General features: G+C 41.5%; 2 protein-coding genes across 7 annotated transcripts in view; one reads left to right on the top strand and one right to left on the bottom strand.

Annotated features, from left to right (window-relative positions):
- The window catches only part of sema5ba (sema domain, seven thrombospondin repeats (type 1 and type 1-like), transmembrane domain (TM) and short cytoplasmic domain, (semaphorin) 5Ba), a 188066-nt gene extending 168543 nt beyond the window's left edge, over nt 1-19523 (bottom strand). For 5 of the 6 annotated variants that reach the window (XR_005050753.1, XM_036974744.1, XM_021597455.2 and 2 more), the window contains exon 1: nt 18077-19523. The gene's annotated coding sequence lies outside the window, so the exon portion shown is untranslated. The remainder of the gene's footprint in view (nt 1-18076) is intronic. The other variant, XM_021597457.2, reaches the window with a different exon arrangement.
- A 38-nt stretch (nt 19524-19561) lies between these two features.
- LOC110520270 (protein disulfide-isomerase A5) overlaps nt 19562-20284 on the top strand; it is a 50205-nt gene continuing 49482 nt past the window's right edge. Inside the window, exon 1 of the mRNA XM_036974745.1 lies at nt 19562-19711. Coding sequence (XP_036830640.1) covers nt 19646-19711 — 66 coding nt within the window. The 5' untranslated portion in view covers nt 19562-19645. The remainder of the gene's footprint in view (nt 19712-20284) is intronic.

Below are 20284 nucleotides of genomic sequence, written 5' to 3'. Positions count from 1 at the left end.
CATTGACTCGGTGCTTCTTGTGTATAGCCTCGTTATTGTTATTATTGTGTTACTATTTCCTTTTTTATTTAGCACATATTTGTCTTACTTTTTAACTCTGCGTTGTTGTGAATGGGCTCGTAAGTAAGCATTTCACTGTTCAGTCTACACCTGTTGTATTCGGCTCATGTGACCAATACGATTTGATTTGATTTGATTTACAACATGAACAGACACCTAGAACATCCCAACAAGTTATCACGGTTCGACATGGTTTGACTTCAGTAGTCAACATTTGTTTGGGGGGGGGGACGTCAAATTTCGACGGTTAGGGTTTAGGGATTCATTCTGAATGCTTATGGTAAGGGTTAAGGTTTGGGATAGGGTTAAAACAAAATAACAAATCAACGAGTGCCTAGCACTGGGATTGAACACACAACCCTCAGGCAGGACTTTTGCCACATTGAGCTGAGCAGATAGACAAGGCTGTCGAGACAAAATGTCAGTCATCATGCAGTCTTCAAGGCCATGCTAGACACACACACACACACACACACACACACACACACACACACACACACACACACACACACACACACACACGTACGTACATACACACATGCTAGACAGACAGGGACAGACTAGATACATGCATGGGCTGATGCTGGTCTGGTGTGTTAACTAAACACACACAGGGGAGCACTGATGTCTGTCTGAACAAACTCAGATGTCTTGTCTGTTCTTATACCAACATGCCCATCAAAGATTCAGGCCAAGGGTTTGAAAATAAGACATAAATGAATTTGTTTTGGCACACATTCAGTATATCACAAAAGTGAGTACACCCCTCACTTTTTTGTAAATATTTGAGTATATCTTTTCATGTGACAACACTGAAGAAATTACACTTTGCTACAATGTAAAGTAGTGAGTGTACAGCTTGTATAACAGTGTAAATTTGCTGTCCCCTCAAAGTAATTCAACACACAGCCATTAATGTCTAAACACACCTCCAAGACGACCACTGCCTTGCTAAAGAAGCTGAGGGTAAAGGTGATGGACTGGCCAAGCATGTCTCCAGACCTAAACCCTATTGAGCATCTGTGGGGCATCCTCAAACGGAAGGTGGAGGAGTGCAAGGTCTCTAACATCTACCAGCTCCGTGATGTCGTCATGGAGGAGTGGAAGAGGACTCCAGAGGCAACCTGTGAAGCTCTGGTGCTGAGTTATTTTTAGGGGACAGCAAATGTACACTGTTATACAAGCTGTACACTCACTACTTTACATTGTAGCAAAGTGTCATTTCTTCAGTGTTGTCACATGAAAAGATAAAGATCCACCAGGTCTGTCCAGGAGGCAATTTCTGCTGCAATGTTTTTGACAAGTTTGCAAACTTGTCAAATACCGGCCAGCATGTCCCCCTCATCTAGCCCAACCCACCTCCACGTGTCCTCTCTCTGCTCCCCTTAAATTAAACCTCTAACCCTGTAAACACCCTCCACTTGGGAAGCCTTCAATGGGGCCCTTGTCCAAGCCAAGGCATTGGACTCAGTTGTGAGGAGGGGAGGCCTGGCAGCAGACATATTTACTTTGAGACATAAAACATTTAGCCCAGCCTGACTTACACTCTGTTGGGAGGGAGTGTTGTGCTTCCCTTCCAGGGTCAGGCAGGTCTGTCTGTCTGTCTGTCTGTCTGTCTGTCTGTCTGTCTGTCTGTCTGTCTGTCGCTCGTCACCCCAGTCTCCCCCAGTCTCCTCCAGTCTCCCCCAGTCTGCCCCAGTCTCCCCCAGTCTGCTCCAGGCCACAGGGTAGGAGGGGAGAGAAGCCAGGTGTGAAGGTCATCCAAAGATGGAGGCCTTTCTCCTATGACCATGATGCTTAACCAAACACATACACACACCAGCCCAACAGGTGCTCTTTTCTCCAGGGATAAAGGAGAGGGAGCATTGGAGGGGAGGATGAGGGAGAGAAATATAGAGGAAACCTTTCCCAAAGTAAAGGCCCTCAAAGGGATTTAAATGTTCCTGGAATCCCAGCCTGGTTGGCCACAGTCAGAACATGAAAGGAAAGCAGGTCCCACTATCACCGCTTTGAGGTTTCCCTTCACATTAACATGGAGCTGAGGTCAGGCTAATCCATGTGTGACAGTTTTTCTCAGTCGCTTTGGTGCATTTCTTAGATCAAAAGTGCAATTCTTGATACTACTTGTACAAATTCCAAATCATCTAGTCACTTGTGCACATCATTAAAGCAATTTCTTATTCCTTTGAACAAATTGCAGTTGATAATGTACAAGTGTCAGCTTTTTTCCACATTATCAATTGCTCATGTCATGTTGATCAAAATATAGTAAATGGTTCTCTGTTGAATAGTCTTTCCCCTCAAAACATCTAGGCATTAGTTCCTTGCATAAGCCATTACATGCAAAATTGTTGAACTATTTGTCATAAACTGTCAAGCATAGTTTTATACATTTCTATTAGACCTTTTGTACAAAAACGTGAATGGATGAATTGTGCAGGTGAAATTGACCCTCACTCATGAAGGAATGTAAAGTGTTAGTTCAACCAACAATCAACCAGTTGTCTAAATTGCTCAAAGGTGCATCTCATGAAGAATCAATTGGCAAGCATATATAGACAGACCACAACACAGAGTTGCAATTTTCCAATAATGGATGGACCAGGAAACGAACAGGGTCAACAGCAAGAGGAGGAAGAAGAGGAGCAAGGATGCGTGGTGGAAGGCAAAACAGAGGAAGAGGCAGAAGAGGACATAGGCGCATATCTGATGACATAAGGGCCACTATTGTAGACCATGTTGTCAATCATGGCCTTACAATGGCTGAGGCGGGTCGAAGGGTGCAGCCGAATATTGGGAGATCAACCGTGTCCTCAATTGTTCAAACGTTTCGAAGAGAGAACAGGTATGTCCACCAATGTACAGTGCACTGTTACTGTATATAAGCAGTATACTGTATACTTCCTACATGCTTCATATTACAGTAGTCCACTTGTATTTCACAGCATACAGAAATATACTCTATACAGATACATACTGCACCTTACATGCACCCACCTGTATGTTTTACAGTAAAATGTGTGTTCGCATAGTTTTTGTCTATGTGAAAGTGTGTGATTTTTTTCTCACATAGGACTGCAAGATTACCTCAAACAGGTGGCAGAGGACGCCTTTTCACACCTCAACAGGAGGAGGCTATTTGCACCATGGTCCGAGCAAACAATGCCATGAGATTCAGGGAAATACAAAGGACCATTATAGAAGGAGGCCTTTGAAAACATCCATACGGTTAGCATCTCAACTATCGACAGGGTGCTACATAGAAACCAGATGAGTATGAAACAGCTGTACCGTGTACCATTCCAAAGGAATGAGGACAGAGTTAAAGAGCTACGGTACCAATATGTACAGGTAAAACATATATCTATGTAACTACTTTACAGTAACATTTTATAGTTTCCATTGCTGTGGAAGGAACATGTGTAACGGATGTGAAACGGCTAGCTTAGTTAGCGGTGCGCGCTAAATAGCGTTTCAATCGGTGATGTCACTTTCTCTGAGACCTTGAAGTAGTAGTTCCCCTTGCTCTGCAAGGGCCGCGGCTTTTGTGGAGCGATGGGTAACGATGCTACTGTTACACATGCAATATATGTACATTTTATGTCACTCTTCCTTACCAAAACAAATTCAACTGTGTGTTCTGGGATATAGCGTATAATGGAGTTGGAATCAAGTGAACCCTCTCACAACTTTGTATACGTGGATGAGGCTGGCTTCAACCTGACCGAATGCAGAAGGCGGGGTCGGAATATCATCGGTCACAGCTACTGTGGATTTGCCAGGCCAACGGGGAGGAAATATCACCATGTGTGCTGCTATTTCGGAGCATGGTGTCTTAACCCATAGGGCCATACAACACCCAGCATCTACTCAACTTTTTAGAGACTCTCTACAGGGCTCTCATCCCTGATGATGAGAGGGGTCAGTTTAGAGAGGATTTGCCAAAGTATGTGGTCATTTGTGATAATGTGAGTTTCCATCGATCAAACATCATAAGGCAATGGTTTGTGACCCACCCGAGGATGCTCATAGAATTCCTCCCACCTTATTCACCATTCCTTAACCCAATTGAGGAGTTATTTTCAGCATGGAGGTGGAAGGTGTACGATCGTCAGCCACACACACAGATGACCCTGCTGGCTGCAATGGATGCAGCATGTGAGGACATCACAGTAGACGCCTGCAGAGGATGGATAAGGCATTCCAAAAGATTCTTTCCACGCATTGGAAGGGAAAATATCCGGTGTGATGTGGATGAGAGTATGTGGGCCGACAGACAGGAACTTCTGGATGTGTAGAGACAGCACAACAGTGCTGCGGGCAAAGTTGTGCCTTAGGGGTGGTTTCCTGTGTTTCCTGTGTTTCTTTCTTTTCTCTTGTGCCCCAGTCTCTTTCAATCAATAACCCACATACAGTAATATGTAAATAGTACTGTTGAAATTGATATATGCCATAGAAGTGCAGCCTTGTCCATTTTCAATACAGTAACTGTCATCCAAACTGTAGCCTAAGTTTACATCAGGTAATACTGTCAAAGTACACAGTTACATTGACAACATGCCTAAACATTTTGATGTTCGTGAACAATGACTCAATGACTTATCATTCTGATGACAATGACATGATCATTGGCATGAATATTTACTTTTGAGAGATATACTAAGGATTTTTAGTGACTGACTAGCTTTAGAAACATATCTATTGTATTTTGCAGTTTGTACATATTGTTCTGAGAAATGCACTTATTATTTTGCACATGTTAAGGATGATGTGAAAAATGCACCAAAGCGACTGAGAAAAACTGTTAAAGGATTAGCTATAGGAGATGTATAGGGGATCCTGGTTAATGGTTTCTCCCATTAATATTATGGTTGTGTCCCAAATGGCACCTATATAGTTCACTACTTTTGACAAGGGCCCATAGGAAATAGGGTGCCATTTGGGAAAGGCTATGATTATGGAAAGGCACGTACAGTATGAACACTGACATTATTCCAACACCTCGGAGCTAAATATCCCAGGTAGATATTGACAGTACTGTGCAGTGTTCCTGGAATCATATGAGGAAACAGTGACTGGAAACAGGGGTTGGTCCTTATCTGTGTCATGCAGGCGTCTTGCCTGCAGTCTTTTATCAGAGTCGTTTGCCTCATTAATGGGTTGCACGCTAACCATGGCACCATGCCGTACTGCACCACATCTCAGAGTTGACTGGCCCTCGTGTCATCTGAAAACGCTAACACCTCTTTGATGTCTCGGGATGGAAAAATGAAAAGAGGGGAGAGGATGGGGCTGGGTGGGTATCGTAATCAACGACATGGCTAGGAGGAAATAATGGGAAAGGTTTGTCCAAGACACCACAGAGATGAATATTTCTTTCCAGTATTGTACAGATTCAGGGTGGCTCGAAATTGGCCATAAACAAGTGGGTTGTAGCTATGAGAAAGATAATTTATCAAGTTGGTTATAAACAAAGTGTTTGGTTACTAAACTTTGAGTCCCACTGTAGGAAGTAGTGGAGGCTATAGAAACATGACTAGGATGGCATTGTATTTCTTGCGGGCTGGTTCTGACTGGACACACACACATACACACACACCCTGGACATTAATCACTGTCAACCCTCTCCTCTGTTTAAATATGTCTGGGAGGAACATCAGTGCCCCCGCACAAAACTACTGATTGCCATAGAAACAAGCGCCAAACTGACGCAAAACAAGCCAGTGACAAGGAGAGAAGTGGTTTGGTTTAGCTCACAAAGTATTTCTGCATTTAAAGGCGCAATATGCAGAAATTGCTCTGCCATTTCCTGGTTACCAAAATTCGAATAGTTCCTTTCAATTACCAAATATATTTTAATTTAATCTTATTTTATTTTAATTTTTATTTTAATCTGTTTAAAGCTGATGTACAAAACTGAAAGTAAACTAAACTTAATGGGAAGCATAGAAATAGCGCACATAAAACATATCCACTGCTTCCTATACTTGCTTACAATGAGAATGACAGATCTATAACTCACATTTCTATGTGAATTTGGTCAGGTCGTTCAAAAAGTTACATATTGCAGCTTTAATTTATAAAAGCTGCAAGGATATACATGACACTTTATGCTGCCTTTCATAGTGTTTACCTCTTGAGAAAACATTCAGAGCCTCTTGTGTGCTGTTCTTTAGCCTGGATGAGACCATGCCTCCCTGAACTGTATGGTTTGAGGCTGAGGACTTAAGACACCTCTCAACCATACAAACCATGAAACACATTCGGCCCCCATTTTAAGAACGCAAAAAAGCAAGGCTAGCATCGAAACAGCTTTCAGAATGCCTTGTGGTGCTGAGTCAGTGCTGTTGTATTGGAAGTGATCTTATCTGGTTTGACAATAGCTCTGTCTGTGTTTTTCCGGCTGTCGAAATGTCACCCATTGTGTCTGACCACTGAACTGTCACTGTACCCACATTGCATCCGCTCACCATAACCAGAGTGCTGCTTGGTATCCAGCTACTCAGAGCCCTGGTAAGAGACCCTTTTTGGGAGTGTGGAGGATAACTTGGGGTTTTGGCATCAGACTAATGGATTCCTCTCAACTGCCAAACAAAAGGTCATTTAGAGACAAGAGAATTATTCCCCTGAACGCCTGGCTGCTGAGTGCAGTTGGTTCTACTGTATCAGGTCCAAATGTCACCATATTCCCTTTATAGTGCACTACTTTTGACCTGGGTCCATAGTGCTCTGGTCAAAAGTCGGGCACTATATAGGGAATAGGGTGCAATTTGGGACACATACTATATCCAGTGGTGTAAAGTACTTAAGTAAAAATACTTTAATGTACTACTTAAGTCATTTTTTGGGCTATCTGTACTTTACTATTCTATTTATATTTTTGACTACTTTTACTCCACTACATTCCTAAAGAAAATGATGTACTTTTTGCTCCATATATTTTCATTGACACCCAGAAGTACTGGTTACATGTCAAATGCTTAGCAGGAGAGGAAAATGGTCCAATTCACACACTTATTGTCACATTCTGACCTTAGTTCTTTTATTTAGGTCTTTGTTTTAGTATGGTCAGGGGGTGAGTTGGGTGGGTTGTCTATGTTCGTTTTTCTATGTTGGTTTTTGAGTTTGGCCTGGTATGGTTCTCAATCAGAGGCAGGTGTCGTTAGTTGTCTCTGATTGAGAATCATACTTAGGTAGCCTTTTTCCACCTGTGTTTCGTGGGTGTTTATTTTCTGTTCTGTGTTTTGTTGCACCGGTCAGGACTGTTTGTTTGTCATGTATTGTTTTTGTTTCAGTATTCATTCTTTATTAAATTACAATGAATACTTACCACGCTGCACCTTGGTCCTCTCTTTCTCCCGACAACAATTGTTATACTTATTAAGAGAATATCCCTGGTCATCCCTACTGCCTCTGCTCTGGCAGACTCACTAAACACCAATGCATCATTTGTAAATTATGTCTGAGTGTTGGAGCGTGCCCCTGGGTATTGGTCAATTAAAATATCAAGAAAATGGTGCTGTCTGGTTTTCTTAATATAAGGAATGTGAAATGATTTATACTTTTACTTTTGATACTTAAGTATATTTGAAATATATATACATTTTGAAATTACATTTACTTTTCTTAAGTATTTTTAAAACCAAATACTTTTAGACTTTTACTCAAGTAGTATTTTACTAGGCGAATTTCACTTTTACTTGAGTCATTCTCTATTAAGGTATCTTGACTTTAACTTGAGTATGACCATTCAATACTTTTTCCACCACTGCCTGTATCTGTATCAGGCCAGTGTAGTAGGGCTATTCCAGCCTTCTAACCTTAGCCTCATCAAATCAAATGTTATTTGTCACATGCTTCATAAACAACAGATGTAGAGTAATGCTTCGATCCCACCGACAGCTTCATTGCGATTTGGTACACCAGAAGTGCATTAATTTCCAATGGAACGCTGCATTTGCCTTGCATTTTTATTTATTTATTAACCTTTATTTAACTAGGCAAGTCAGTTAAGATCAAATTATTGTTTACAATGATGGCCTACTCCGGCCAAACCCTAACCCGAACAACACTGGGCCAATTGTGCGCTGCCCTATGGAACTCCCAATCACGGCCAGTTGTGAAACAGCCTGGAAGGATGGGACCCAAACACAGCATCCCCTAGGGACCTTGTCCATCCATCCAAGTTTCAGAACTGTGTGGGTTTATCCCAACAATACAGTAACTGTCAATCAACCCCAGGGTGTTACATTTGTCCATGGTTTTATTAACAAACTCTGATTCTCCCATCACATTTAGCTTTGCAATATTATTAGGCCCACACTGTGACTCTCAGCCAGTGTAATTACCTTCTTAAGCCTAGGCGTCCCGCTAGACAACTTCCGGGGAAACTGGAGGGAGCCAATTCAAATAAATAATCATACAAATGTGGGATATTAAACATTTAGGTACATATAAAAGTGTCTTATATCGGTTGAAAGCTTAAATTCTTGTTAATCTAAATGCACTGTCCGATTTACAGTAGCTATTACAGTGAAAACATGCCATGCGATTGTTTGAAGACGGCGCCCCACGTCAAAATATTTTTCTACCGGCACAGGTTTGATAAATTCTCAAATAGCGATTAAATATTCACTTACGTTTTGAAAATCTACCTCTGATTTGTCATCCAAAGGGTCCCTATAACATGTTGTGTTGTTTTGTTAGATAAAATCCTTCTTTATATCCCCAAAAGTCAGTTTAGTTGGCGCCATTGATTTGAGTAATCCACTCGTTCAACATGAGAAAGGATTCCGAAATTCTACCCGTAAACTTTGTTTCAACAAGTCAAAATAAGTTTCTATATACCCATCATATACCCTAAAATGTAATCAAACTATATTATTTCTTACGGAAAGAAGTATGTTCAATGTGAAACCGATTTTAGCAGGTGCCCTGTCTTCATGGCGAATTTCCATGACTGTGTCCTTCTACTAAAACTGTTCATTCTTATTCGTTTTTGAATTTACAAGCCTTGGACATCTACTGCTGACACCCTGTGGAAGCCATAGGAATTGCATCCAGGGAGCAAATTTTCCTTATGACCTTATACTTGCCATTGTAAGAGGATGATCTCTCAAAAAAATGAAAATTACGTATGGTTTGTCTTTGGATTTTCTCCTACCATATCTATTGTGTTACATTCTCCTACATTATTTTAAAATTTCTACAAACTTCAAAATGTTTTCTTTCCAATGGTACCAAGTATATGCATATCCTGGCTTCAGGGCCTGAGCAACAGGCAGTTTACTTTGGACACGTCATTCAGGTGGAAATGGAAAAAAAGAGGGCCTAGCCCTCAGAAGTTTTAAGACCCTCTATTTCAGGGGTAGGTAACTAGATTCAGCTGGTGGCCAATTATGGGGGGCCAGAACATAATCATTTGTACACTGCAAACTTTGTACAGTGGCGGGAACCCATTCATAAAAAGGGTCTGAATGCGCCTTCACTTCCTTTACTCCCAGGATGAGGCCTAAATCAAGTTACTGTAAGTACACATCTCAATTTCTGAAATTCAACCGCGGTTAGAGAACAGGTATTCACATACAGAGAACAGAATTAGGATTCTTAACAATATTAGGTGATCAGTGTAATAATGGCCAAGAGATTGCTAAAATGTGTTGTTTTTTGCTTCTGTGCCAGCTTGCTGTGTGTCTGCCCCGAGCAACAAACACTTTGCGCATACAGCTGCACATTACACACACCGGTGCTCAATAAACAATTAAATAGCACCTTTGTATCTGTGATGACTTATACTAGATGGTGACGAAGTGAGAACCGTCACACTTGTGATCAGATTACCTACATAAAAAAATATTTTAAGCTGAATTAATGGTGACTTTACAGTCTTTTTTTTAATACCAAAATCACTTGCGGGCTGACCCCTGCTCTATTTGAACGTGCTGATGAGATATGACGAAATAGACATGAGAACATGAAGAGAGCCGGGAGGGAAAAAGAGAAAAGGCTGGATGCTTAGGGTGAATCCCAAATGGCACCCTATTACCTGTATAGTGCACTATTTTCACCAGTGTTACTATAATCAACTGTTAATTACAGTATTACAGTATTTCGGGTCCTGGTCAAAAGTCTGCACTATATAGGGAATAGGGAGCCATGTAGGAGACACCCTTACTGTTGATTATCTGATTGTGTTGAAGAGTTACTGACCAGGGGGAGAGGATGTCACCAATGGCTCTGGCAGCTCTCTAGCCATGCCACACACACAAACACACATGCACAAGCACACTAAAACACACACACACACTGTTAAAGCCACTGGCTGTTCTCTAGTCATGCTGAGGACCACAGGACTGTCAGTCTCTAACACTAATGAGACCATTATACAGTATGTCCCACTCGAGACAGCTAATCAAATACAGTTCATGGGCAAATTTGTTTGGTTCACTTTACAACCCCTCTGTGTTATTGGACTGGGAAGAGGAAGAGGCCAAAACACAGGTGACTGTAAATTAAAATAAAAAATGATAGAAAATGTTAATATTCAACAGTGCTACAAAAATATAAAAAGTGAAAAGCCAGACGTGATAGTCCTGGGGTCTGCTAGCTAGACTGCGTTGATGTATGCTAGAGGCGTCTTCCTATATGAACCATGCCCTACAGTACGCCTACAGCTATTTCCTCTCGGAGCAAAGCCTTAGGCAAGAATAGAGACTTCTCTCCCCTCAGGTAAGTCTAAAAAGGAAGGGAAAGGTTTTGTATTGTGTGACAGTGCATTTCCACTTTCACAAAATACCTGTTCCTACGGGACATTGACCCTGGGCAAAAGGCCACAAGACCAAAGACTCATAGAGGGTATGGTGAGGGGAGACAGCCTCAGAGGCCTACACACACACACACACACACACACACACACACACACACACACACACACACACACACACACACACACACACACACACACACACACACACACTCACTCACTCACACAACACACACAGTCAGAGTGCTCCTCCTTGAACACAGGGGTATTAAATCACTGGAGCAGGGATAATGTTCCCACCATCACCACAAAGCCTCTAACACCCATCTCCTAACACAGTCCTCCGGGTCGCCTGTTCCTCTCAAAGAGACCCCTTTCCTAAAGCTTTGGGGGGGGTTCACCATTTCACTATCACGCATCCACGGCATCAATGGGAATAGTGTTCCTCCCCCCACAATGGCCAAATCAACTGTGGGAGCGTTTTCTGCCTCTCCCCCTTTCTTTCTCCTCCTCATTGAGGCCTTGTAGGGCTGAACAGGCACATGCCTTCACGTTGCTTCATGTACAACTACAGCTAGACTTCTTTTGACAGCAAGGGGGTGCGACAATGGTCAGAAATGTAAAAACAAAAGCTGAGCACATTCATAGTCTCTTGTCCAACAACAAAAGCATATCAACAATACATAATTTATGTGGTCATTTGAGGTTAGGATGAGATACATACACTATAGTGCCCCTTCAGGACCATAACAAACATACATGTGTGCAAGTAACAATGATTATAACAAGGTCATTTCAGGGCAGAACAATCCCTTCATAAACTGTTGACCAGACTGTCAATCAACTGAATTTCAGCACTTAAAGAGATATTTTTTTTAACTCCCGGACTTTAAATGGCCATTGTCTTCTCTTTCTTCTCCAATCTGTCTGTTTACGACAACAAGGAGGGGAGGATGAGGAAAACAATAACAACAAGGACAACATCGATAAGACTCAGCAGACAAATTGAGCCTGTTCGCTCGCATCAAGCATTAATTAAGGGTTGCACACAGTACGCGGCCCGGAGGCAGAGCGGCCATATCGGATTTCACAGGCTGGTGAAACTGGCTAGAGCAGTGAACCGCAGAGACCAGGTTACACACGGAGGATCTGTCTCAAATGGCACCCTATCCATAGGGTTCTGGCCAAAGTGCACTACAGCGAATAGAGTGCCATTTAGGACGCACACTGACAGACACTGAAGACCATGCCAAATACACAGCATTCAAACACAATGACCACCATGGGTCCTGAGAGATTGAATGGGTCCAGTCAGAGTCCAGAGACACTTCATATAATAATTCATTCACATTCTATCCATGTATTCTCTCTGTGTGAGCAACCTCTCCGCCCAGAGAGAAGCCCCACGTAGGCTCTCCCTTTTCTCACTAGTCTAGATTGTCTGGTGATAAAGCTTTAAAAATTACTTTTCATCCGTTCAACACTCTACCCTCACTTCCTTATTGCATTAAGGCCTAAGAAAAGTCCCTGTATTTTGCTGGCAACGAGACAATAAAAAATAGTCAAACTATCCCAGAACTAGCCTTCATTTTTCCTGCTTAATGGCAAGTGAAATAATGAATCAAACAAGCAACAGGTCCCAGTTATCACTCTGCTAAATAGGCACTTTCCATTATGTTATCTTTCCCCCTCACATGAGAAATCTAGGGCCCTGACCAGCTGTCCACAAAGGCACCAGTATTTTTACTGTCAACCAGCAGCAGGTGAAATACAGTGGGGTCCGAAGTTATTAACACCCTTGATAAAGATGAGCAATAATGACTGTATAAAAGAAATTATTAACATACTGAGCTATATTGTATGGAAAAAAATGGAAATTATATTTTATACTAATACAATTGCTCAGAGAAATATATTTTGTTTAACAGGTAATATATATTTTTCCTCTCAACAACACAGTGGTCAATATAAGTGACACACCTGTTTTGAATACCTTTCAATACCTCACCTTGTGAGAATAACGGAAATTAACCTTTTTCTACAATGTAGAGCCTTCCCCACATTGGGTAGGATCTTAAGGCTTGCACACATCACACCGAATGTGGATCTAGTGTATTTTAGGTACCACCCTCAGTACACCTGAATCACGACATTTTCATGCAATTCTACATCGATGCTCACTCAGTTCTCAAATTATGGCCGGCACACTGTTCAAAGGTGCTAAGTACTCTCAGCCAGCAAAAGCTATTGGTGTGTCTGAGCCCCTACATCATTCCTCCATACAGAATCCTTCCACATCCTTGATATCCTCCCTCTGTACTTATGGACTGCAATTCAAACCACAGGTTTTAAGTCCGGAGACTAAGATGGCCATTGCAAAATGTTGATTTTGTGTTCAATTAACCATTTCTTTGTGGATTTTGATGTGTGGTTGGGGTTATTGTCTTGCTGGAATATACACTTGTGGCCAAGCTTCAGCCTCCTGGCAGAGACAACCACGTTTTGGGCAAAAATGTCGGTACTGGGTAAAGTTCATGATGCTGTTGACCTTAACAAATGCCCCAGGCCAGCGGAAGCAAAATAGCCCCATAGCATCAAAGGTTCACCATAGTATTTTACAGTAGATATGGGGTTCTTTTCTGCTCCTGCATTCTCATTTCGACGCCAAACCCACCACTGGTGTGCATGGCCAAAGAGCTCTATTTACATGTCATCCTGACCAAAGCACCGGTTCCAAACCAAGTGCCAATACCATTTAGCAAACTGCCGGTGTTTACAATTGTTGGATGACATGAAAATAGAGCTCTTTGGTCACACAGAGATGGATTTGAGGCAGAGCCAAGAGTTTAGGGAGTTGGTGACAGTCTAACCTGTCCTCCTTACACCAAACAAGCCCCATGACAGTCCCATCAGGGAGGAAACCTATCATCAGCACCAGTGGACAAACAAACAACTGAAGGATCTCCAGATAGATGGAATGGCAAAGAAGGGCCTTCACAAGTCATTGTGTCTCAAGCTATTATTCCAATGTATTTACACAGTGGATGGCGATGGAAGGACTTGACTGTGTTTGACATTTGTGTTCAGAATATTAAACATTTGATAGTAAAGAACAGGGGTCTGCAAAGCCACAAAACTAGGTGGGTAGCACACACACACACACACACGCACTGACACACACACACCTTTAGATCTAGCACCAATACCACCAAACACATCAGAGAGAGGTTTTCTCTGAAAAGGCACGTGGGTAGCTACGTAGTTGGGTTTTTTCTGCTCACCACTAACCAAATTACCAAATGAATAAAACTGAACCCCACTTTTAAAGGATAGATCACTCTCCCTCTCCCTCCAACGGCCCACAGCACTGAACAAAGCTCAACAGGAAAAACCAAACTCCCCAGACTGGAAGGAGAAGGAGGTACGACAGAGCCAGACAGCCTTACAGCAGTTCTGTTGGCATCTTTACCAAGTCAAAGTATGGCATTGGCAAGTTGCTTTGAAAGTAGTGGCATACTTCACTCACAATTCCACCATTGTAAAAGCGTGGATTATGTAAACAACTTCTCTGTGCCAAGCGACAGATCAATAGGTGAGGTGCTGTATAGCTTATATGTTTATTATTGTCAAGGGGCATTCCTGACAGAATAACTCAGGGGCATTCTAACGATGAATCTGTCTCTATTGTGGCAGGAGTCCCCTTGAATACCAAGGGTTGGCTATTCAATATGCTTTGAGAGAAATAACACTGGTATAGCATTTCATTATTATGTAGACCTTATGAAAAACGTAGTTCAATCAACATATCATTTATTTCTGGGCCCAAAAAAGGTGTATTTTCTAAAATCATATTCTCACATCAACATTAGCTGGCAGCTGCACATAAACTAAAGTGATTGTGTGCAATTGAAATGGAGCTAAACCTCTGCATGCGCCTTATCTCTCCCCTATAGTACACAACACCAGATCCACTGTATCTTCAGAGTCTTCGTTATCTCCTTTGGCTCTGACACGCACGCTCTCCTCTAGCATCCAGCAGTCAGGACTATATTGAGCATGGGCTGCGTCTGAAATAGGGCTATGGTCAAAAGTAGTGCACTAACAGGAAATAGGGTGCCATTTCGGACGTATTCATGGTCTCCCATTTTTCCATCCAGGTACTGACATCTAACTGCAGCCGGCAGGTCGGTCAGATCAAGTTCCTCGGTCTGTCTGCATTAAACTTTTATCTCAGTTGTCCCCTCTCAATTGATGCGCCGACTGCCGACATCAGAAATAATTCATATGGCTTAAATATGCACTATTAAAACTTTGATGAGCGCCAAGGACTCATTCCACCCATCCGACATATTAATGAATAGAAATAATTTATGCTGATATCAGATGGCTTTTGACATTGCCATACCCCCATATAATAGATATGTGGACACCATGGTTACATAGACCCCACTATAGTCGTCTGTCCACAAGGCTTGGTGTGTGTTTGTCTCAGAGAGACCCTTTGCTCAGTTAACCCACCAACCAAGAACTGTCAAGGGCCCTCATAAGTTCATTAAAGATGAAAACCTGTTTTACATTTGAAAGGACGGACTAAGACAGTACTTGAATTAACGTCCATCTGAGTAGGGGTTTGTGTGAATTGTAATAGAATGGGCAGGGCATTTGTTCAAGGCATGGTGCTGTAAAGACGTCAGTGAACTGCTGAACAAGGGCTCTGGTCCAAAGTAGTACACTATAAAGAAAATAGGGTGCAGTCTGGGATGCACACCAGATGAGCATATTTGTTTGCTCGGGGCAAACTGGAGACTGAAAACATTACCCTGGTCTCATTACAGGTGTCTGATGGAAAACAGTGTATACATCCAGGTTTGAATAAGAATTAGATAGAATCAAATCAGAAATAAGCAATGTGTTATTATGTGCAACGCTGTGTGACTGTGAGAGAAGCTGTCAGCAGTGCAGTATGCTTCACGTTAGTTCACTGATACCGTGATTGTTTCCCAATGCTATTGTGAATGGCTGGAAAATCCCTTTGCATTGTTACTGATACACTGTCTATACAAAAGCCAATTAATGCCAGATAAAGGGAGGATTGTGTAAATTAGAAACAAATTCTCAACTTTCATGGTGCTTGATATAGGCTATAATGGAAATATTATAGGGAAGTGAGTATCCAAGAGTTGAATATAAACACGAAAAGTAATAAGGAAGTGACAGCAATAAGCAGCAACTTTGAAAATAGTTTACTACCAAGCGCATTTAAAGTATTGTGCGTAAACGCGATGCGTAAAATGTTTTTTACGCAAATTGTGGAAAAACAAACCAAATTTACGCACATCTCCACAGTCTATCAAGAGCTTTGATGCATAGTGGTACGCACTGAATTAACCAATTGGTTGCTATGGGCCTACTGAAAAAATTGTATCTAATTACAATTAACCTATTTTTATGACAGACTTCTGAGTATAAACAAACGGACTAAAGATAAACGAACCAACGGCTCACGGGCTGAACTAATACATTTGACATGCAGATAGCTTAGTGAACAACATTCAACAGCGTAGCCGCAATTCGTTAATTAACAGGAACAGATGTGTCTGCAGAGGTTCCATAGACAAACGATTCCGAAAATAAACGATAAACCTCGGATTTCGAGACAGATAGCCTCACTGTCCTCACTCTGTAGCCCAACAAAACAACATTTTTCCCGACAGTATTTCAGGGCAATTCAAGCCCAACAAATAAGAGGCGATTTCATATTTAGATAAAGTATTCAAAAATATGAAAGTATACGAAAATATGTCAGCAATGCAGGTGTACATGCTTTCGGCCACATTTGCTTCCACACTCTCTCTCCCTCTCACCTGCCTGTGGTTCTACAGCTGTGCAGCTTTGCAGAACACTGCCCTCTATCGCGTTCTAAAAATGCAACATTCTCAAATGGATTCAATACCAATTTTAAACGGAGCCTTGAACTTGAAAAGCAATCAATTTGTGTTTTAGCCTAGTCGTCATTATTTACATTTTCTCTGTTTTTGGGTGTGTTGTAATACCTGAAGTAATTATATGTTATTCTATGCAATGTGGCCGCAGGGTGAACATGGCTTGCAGAATAGAAGTGTCTGAGATGCGTAAAGGGGAGAAAGACTTCACCTACCATAAGAATCAATGCTAAATTCAGAAATGTGACATTTACTGCATTCGTTTATAGTTTTTAATTTCTACAAACTAATAATGAATCAACTTCACATCAAGGAGGAATATGGGAATAAGGGAAGGCAACTCGCGGTTGTTGGGAATATAATGTTCTCTGTGCGCAACGACCTACCTTCGCTCTTTTTGTGGGTGCAAAATCCGCAAGCTGTAAAACTGATATTTAACAGGTATCAGCGGGATGCCAGTAATACATCTGCAATATTATTATACATCCACTATCAACTTGGCACCCATGCCGTTGCGCAAGACTAAAGAAAAAGGACAACCGGTGCAAGGTCTATTCTCCAAGCTGCATGAGTCATTTCATTGTTATTTTATGACACTACTTTTTTCATTTATTTGAGAAAAACAGACATTTCTAATCATAGGACAAAAGAGATAACGAAAGAAAGAGAAAAGCGAATGTGGAGAGTCTACTCTCTGGACCTCTGCATCTTTCTAACCTTACCCCACGGGTCCTGATTACGGACAGCACAACACAATTAAGTTTACAACAGTGGAAATGTGGCGGTAGGTTCCTGCAGCCCAAAAATGCCTCTGATCCTCGGCTGGACGTGAGTAGAAAGTAAAGCTCGAGCGGTATAAAAGACCCGCTAACTGCTCTGAATTAACATAAGATATTATGGAACAAACTACGACGCCAACAGTGCCCTCTATTCAATGTATGATTACATTGACAAGATAGGAGGCACACAGAAATACTGTTATGTGTAAGTAACAGGATTTGTTAACTGAAACTTCTAATTCATCGCATGATAAATGATTTGGATGTAAAATGTGGAAACGGTGCTCAATATAAGCTATTCTATCAATACCTTGACAAAAAAAGTGTTTTATTCCTCATCTATAACTAGCACCATTTTGGAAAAGGATAATCATTCCAGAATAAAATGTTTATTGGAAAGTTAGGCTATTTGTTTATTTATTTTTAAAAGTTCAATTTAAATCGAATTACTATTGTGCCATCGCAAATATTCCAATATGACAAAGAGCCATGCAATTCAACAGTCCAATAGATACATGAAAGTGTTTTCTTACCTTTGATGTTTTTTCTAACTCGTTCTAAATGTCACGCAAAGCACGAGGGCTCTCCTTGATTCTTCAGGCTCAACAGAAGTCTATCTCCCTCCTCTCTCCAATGTCTCGATCAAAACGACCTGCAGCTGGTTACTGCGCTCTCTCTGCGAGTTGGAAGCTACTACAAGGACCATCGCAACTCTAACCGAGAGGGGTGCACAAGAGAGAATTTGCTATAAAAAAAATGACAAGCGCATATACATACTTGGAGTATGGAGTAAAGGTTTGTGATGACCTCCCTGTGTTTCATATTAAAGACACTTCACTAACGTGATTTGTTTAATTATTATCTGGTGATGTGCAATAAATGTTATTTTACTCACAAAAACACCCCTCATTGTTCATGGTCTCCCCGGATGCTGATCTTCTATGTGAGGTTGGTACCAATATAAAGCCTGACTATTGTTGTTTTTTAAGGGAACCCATGTCAACCTGCTTACAATGACTTTATATCTGAATCTACGGAAGTTCAAGATAATTTTCACACATAAAAAAAATAAAAACATTAAATTATCTCTGATGGCAGTTGATTTCAGTTTTGAAGTTTGAATGGTTTAGTTCAGTCACAGTGGTCTGACTGTAGTGGCAATTCCTGATTTCCCGGCACTAGCACAGGTTGAGAGCAGTAGCCTACATGATGCGCCCACATCGAGCTGCCTTTCCAGACTTGGATCGTTGCCTGAGTTATGTTCCCATTTATTTTCAGATAAATAACATAGACCTGGAGCAACTTTGCATTTAAATAGATTATGGTGTAAGGATAGGTGCACTAGAGGTTAAGAGTGTTGGGTCAGTAACCGAAAGGTTGCTGATTCAAATCCCCGAGATGACTAGGTGAAAATCTGTCGCCGTTCCCTTGAGCAAGGCACTTAAACCTAATTGCTCTTGATAAAAGCATCTGGGGGCTCCTGGATGGTGCAGCGGTGTAAGGCACTAGAGGTGTCACTACAGACCCTGGTTCAATTCCAGGCTGCATCACAACAGCCGTGATTGGGACTACCATAGGGCGTGCACAACTAGTCCAGTGTCTTTTGGGTTAGGGTTTGCCTGAGGTAAGCTGTCATCGTAAAGAAGAATTTGTTCTTAACTGACTTGCTTATTTAAATAAAGATTAAATCTGCTAAATGACCGGCACAAGTCATGGTAGAATTGCAGGAAATTAGCTTTAAAACTGCCCAAAAAAGTATCCATCCCATGGCAGAATTTGTAGAATCACATGAAATTAGTTTAAAATCTGCTAAATGTTTAGAATTGGGGAAAATGTGATTTAAAAATGTATCTACAACCCATAGCAAAATTTGAAGAATTTCAGGACATTAACTTTAAAAGCTGGGGTGGGGTCAACCAAATATCGTTGAGAGCTCTCAAATTCTAGAAGCGCTTAAATGTCTGTGGCGAGGCCAGGGCCCATTCCTGGTAATGCGAACGGGCTATCCTCCAAAACTACATTTCCTAAGAAGCCTTGCGGGCTTCTCAAGAATCAGTGAAAAGCCCGATTGCGCGTGCGTATCCAAACGTGGCAACGGCATCATGGCTTCTTGGAACCGCTACGGGAGTGGGATGAGAGAGCTGAAAATGTACATATTCGTCTTGTTGGTAAGTTGTTTGTGCTCATTCTTTGTGTCATGTAAACAGAGACATGTTTGACTGTAAATGTTGTTCGTTTTATTTAATCTACAAAAGCCTGCTATGTATCTTTTCCTGGTCTTTGTGCAGGGAGGCAAAGTTGACAGCCATAGCAATTTTAAATCCAAGCCTGAACCTGAGGCTTAATAATAATCTTACTATAGTTTCATATTGTTTGGTCAAAACGTGTAGATCCTCCTGAATGGATTGTCAGCACAACAGGCATCTAGTGTCCCTTTTCCGGGAATGGATATAGAATTCCTATGATGACGTAAAGTTAACCTGGCTGGAACAGAACCTTGAAAATGGGGGGGACAATTATTCCACATTCTACAATAGAACCCAATCTCATTTACGTTGTTGCAGATCCCTATTGAAGTTTATTCCTCTTTTTCTACCTAATTGTCCTGCAAACCTTGGCCGTCTGTGTTGTGTTATTCATGTGATTGCCTGGCTTCAAGGCACAGTAGTCGTTTTTTGCGCTGTCTATTTTGGGACACAGATTTTGGGAACAGAACTGATTTGGCTGAATGCGTAAATTAG

The sequence above is a fragment of the Oncorhynchus mykiss genome, chromosome 3, assembly GCF_013265735.2.
Source record: "Oncorhynchus mykiss isolate Arlee chromosome 3, USDA_OmykA_1.1, whole genome shotgun sequence".
Taxonomy (NCBI): Eukaryota; Metazoa; Chordata; class Actinopteri; order Salmoniformes; family Salmonidae; genus Oncorhynchus; species Oncorhynchus mykiss.
The sequence above is the reverse complement of the archived record's forward strand: the minus strand, read 5'-3'. Positions and strand labels throughout refer to the sequence as shown.